This window comes from Berghia stephanieae, chromosome 5 (assembly GCF_034508935.2).
Source record: "Berghia stephanieae isolate SIO BIC M18660-M18661 chromosome 5, UCSD_Bste_1.3, whole genome shotgun sequence".
Lineage (NCBI taxonomy): Eukaryota > Metazoa > Mollusca > Gastropoda > Nudibranchia > Aeolidiidae > Berghia > Berghia stephanieae.
Window position 1 is genome coordinate 8479149 of NC_088364.1, and position 4395 is coordinate 8483543.

Consider the following 4395-nt stretch of genomic DNA (forward strand, 5'->3'; position numbering starts at 1 on the left):
TCACGTAATTATGAGCAACACTGAATACCCAGTGTGATTGATCAAACCAATACTCTTCCTTATATGGATGTCAAGCTACATTGGGCATGATGAGTAACTCGATGGGTGACATCTGATTACCGCAATCCCAACTTTGCTTTTAAAAAAATTAAATAATGAAATAATGATTCGTAGAGTTAAAATCTATTCTGTCAAAGTCAAACGGGAACTTTATTTCAACTATGAAATTAAATTATCCAAAAAAAAAAATTAATGTAGATAAGACAGGACTTTAAATCTGGGGAAGGTTTAATATTCTTTTGGTACTTAATCTTGAAGCTTAATTTTTATTCTGTATTTCATCTTGATTCCTCAAGCTTAGGAATTGTCAATAGGCCATGACCGTCATGGCAATAGTAGTCGATAGTATTGGCAGTCAAGTCTCTTCCTCATCTGCACTTGACCAGAAAGCCAGTTTTAAGATCTGAGAGAGATCTTCAGAAATTTCATTTGGACCATTTTATCCTTGATTGTTACAATTTTGCTATGCAGATTGTGTGATTTCTCTTAGAAGTACATTCTGAGGGAGCAAAATAAACTTAAGCCAATTTTGATTCCTGGATGAAATTCACTAACAATCGACAACCTCTTTTTCAGGGTTTTTTACAGGAAACCTTTTTTGAATTTTCGTCCTTTCTCTTTTTTCATCTCTCACAATTATGAAATCTTTTTCCCTTAGTGCTCGCCAAGAGTACTCCTTGTCCAAATAGAAATTTTCAATAAAATTATTTTATTTCATCTTGAAAGCCCATTTCCATGATTAAAATATTGCAAAAACCATTGGTTGATGGATGCCCTTAGCAGTACACAGCCGTGCTTGAGGCCAGTGATCGATGTGAAAAGTGACCAAATGTAACCTTACTTTAGTAAACAATACTAAACTCTGATCTCCTTGGAAAGCTCATCGGTTTTGATAATCACAAAAATTCTAACGGACTAGGAGAATTTTAAAATAGATATAAATGTTAATTTAAAATTAATTGTAGAAACATTCTTCTCTGTGTGGCCAATTTTGGCCAAATTGGCTAGGCCAATGGCTATCTGGCCGCAGGCGCCCGATTTCGAACAACACTCTATCAAGACTTTCCGAGAGTAAATAAAAGGCTGTAAATGATATTATTGAGCGTTGAATTGCCATAAATTATATGCCTGTCCAGTTCTGATGATGTCTATAAAAGGCGCAGTATCAATGTCATCAGTAGAGTTTAAGGTAAGTATAGACAATATTTGGTCCTTTTTAAAATGTTTTTATCTCCGGTGGACTGAAAACACAGTTCCTTTTAAATAATGGAACTGTGTTTTCAGTCCACCAGTGGACTGAAAACACAGCTGTGTATTCAGTCCACCGGAAATAAACATATTTAAAAAGGACCAATTATCGTCTATACTTACCTTAATCGATAATGACAACTTTGATACTGAGCCTATTATAGGCATCATCAGAAATGGACAGGCATAAAATCTATAGCAATTCAACGGCTGAATAATATTACGTACAGTGTTTTATTTACTCTCAGGAAATCTTGATTGAGAGTTGTTCGAAACCGGTGACTGAAATAGATCTCAATTCTCGAAACCGATTTATCAAACATTAACGAGATTCTTACCTTGGCTGCGAGATAGCCAAGCCTGGCCAATTTGGCCAAAATTGACCACACAGAGAATAATGTTTCTACAATTAATTTAAAATTAACATTTACATCTAGTTTTAATTTTTCCTAGTCCTTTAGAATTTTTTTTGTGATTATCAAAACCGATGAATTTTCCAAGGAGATCAGAGTATTAGTATTGCTTGCCCAAGTAAGGTTCTATTTGGTCACTTTTCACATCGACCACTGGCCTCGAGTACGGCTGTGCTTCGAGGCCTTCCCCCCCCCCCCCCCCCCCCCCACCCCCGGCAGTCTTGACTTTGTCTTCTTCCAAGATCCTTTTCTTTCAAAATCATCCCTTGTCCTTTGAATTGTGGGGCTGGTCTATTGTTTATCGTCTATCATGTCTTCTAAAACTAATTTTTTTGACTGGCATCCCATTTTTTCCTGTCTACTAGCCCTAAAATGACCTCAATGTTTTATCAGCGCCATCAAACCTTTAAAAACAAAAGAGTCCTTAAAAGAATGTAGAGTCATCTTCCTTGCTGGTCACGTCGATATTGTCTACACCAAAAGTGTCCCAAGCTGTAACCTTATAAATAAGGATAGGAACCAAAATAATAAATAAAAATCGAGTACAAGTAGCTACAAAGCAGTCCTCTCTCTCTTTCTCTCTATCAATCTATCTATCTCTATCTATTTATCTATACTCGATCTCCAATCTCTCCCACCCCCCCCCCCCCCCCCCCCCCCCCCCTTTCTGACGATCCCTTAAACACATTCAAGACCCTATAACTCTAAAGATGTCCTCTATTTTTCTTTTCTCTTTTTTTTTTTGGTTGGTTTTTGTTTTGTCTGTTCGTTTTTGTTTCGTTTTTTTCCGGATTCATATTGTTACGTACAAGAAATACACAAGGCAATACATTTTGACGCCTCACTGTGTTCTAAATCAAAATAATAGTCTTAAAAGTGAGTAAAGGTAAATCATTTTTTCACAAAATTAAAAGTTGATCAAACTTCTCGAGTCACCAGGAATGGCGTCAACGTGTTGAACTTGAAAATTAAGAATTATTTGCCAAGGGAGTACACAGGCATGCCCGAGGTCAGTGATCGATGTGAAAAGTGACCAAATAGAACTTTACTTGGGCAAACAATACTAAAACTATGATCTCCTTGGAAAACTCATCGGTTTTGGTAATCATAAAAATTATAACGGACTAGAAAACATTAAAAATAGATATAAATGTAAATTTTAGATTACTTATAGAAACATTATTCTCTGTGTGGTCAATTTTCGCCAAATTGGCCAGGCCAATGGCTATCTGGCAACCATGGTATCAAGAATTGAGATCTATTTCAGGCTACTGATTTCGAACGACTCTCACTCAAGACTTTCCGAGAGTAAATAAAACGCTGTAAATGTAAATGATATTAAGCCGTCAAATTACCAGAAATTTTATGCCTATCCACTTTTGATGATGACTACCTTACAATAGGCTCAGTATCAATGTCGTCATTATCGATAATTGGTCCGTTTTAAATATTTTTATTTCCGGTGGACTGAATACACAGTTCCTTAAATAATACATAACTAAATTTAAAATATCGATATAAATATCGATATCTTCGGGCAGTCATGATGAGAAGATAATTTAAACATGGCATTTCGGCGCAGAGTTAAAAAGTGTCTGCGCATATAGTATAGAGCCCTGAAATTAAAGTTTAGATGTTACTCTAAAAGCAAGCGTTTTTATTTGAAAAACACACGCGGTAAATAAAAAAATAAATGCATTTGAAATTCATTTGAAAATTGCCAAATTTTAACTTCATACTCATACAACTTCTGGAATTTTTAATGGATTTTTCCTTAATTGGCATCATTTTTTAAAAGGAAATTGAAGACGAAAATAATGATACCAAAATATCTGCGATATTCCTCTTTATCACGAAGTTATGCATCTTTAACTGAACCCCCAAAAACGCGAACGGCAATTTCCAGTCACAACTTTCCTATGGGCGAGTTGGGTCACAATTTGACTGCCACTGCTGCAGTGCAGCTCACTAACTCACTAAACTGCCTAATTTTTGTGAGACCTTCCATAAGCTACTACATCCCAAGTATTCTTGTTCTAGTAGGGGGTTTGGGAGGGGGAAACATTTTTTTTTTAAAGTCTCCCCCCTCCCAAACCCCCAAAACTAGAACTTCAAGTAGGGGGTTTCCCCCCTCCCAAACCCCCTACTAGAACAAGAATACTTGGGATGTAGTAGCTTATGGAAGGTCTCCCGACGGGGTAACTTACCCATAAGTTTCTCTTGAATTATAAAATTTTGATCACAAAGCCAAATTTGTTACGTCGTTCTCTAGTTATCTATCCAGTTTAGAAAATTAAAAAGTGACATCCATTGCAAAGAAAGGCAGACATTTTGAATTTTGAATAGTGCTGGGCGGGTACCCGGGTACCCGCGGGTAATAAAGTTGTTTTTAAGGGTTGAATTGCTGAATTGCTGAAATGCGGTACCCTCTCCCTGGATCTGAGCATTGCAAACATAATGAACAAAACATTCTCAGCACACAAAGACTGGGACATAAACAGCGGTGTCCTAATTACAATACAAAAACCAGGAAAAACGAAAGGACCCGTAAACAACCTCCGCCCAATAACATTACTGAATACCATAAGAAAAACACTGTCAACTATTGTCCTCAACAGAATTAGACCGAAAATATAAAAATATCTATCACATAGCCAAAGCGGGTTTCGCCAAG

The 4395-nt window shown here is 36.5% G+C and overlaps 1 protein-coding gene across 1 annotated transcript in view; it reads right to left on the reverse strand.

Moving 5' to 3' along the window:
* The window catches only part of LOC144973784 (uncharacterized), a 28381-nt gene extending 24264 nt beyond the window's left edge, over positions 1 to 4117 (reverse strand). The window contains exon 1 of the mRNA XM_078916678.1: positions 3929 to 4117. Within this exon, the coding sequence (XP_078772804.1) occupies positions 3929 to 3932 (4 nt within the window). The 5' untranslated portion in view covers positions 3933 to 4117. The remainder of the gene's footprint in view (positions 1 to 3928) is intronic.
* Positions 4118 to 4395: the final 278 nt, after the last annotated feature.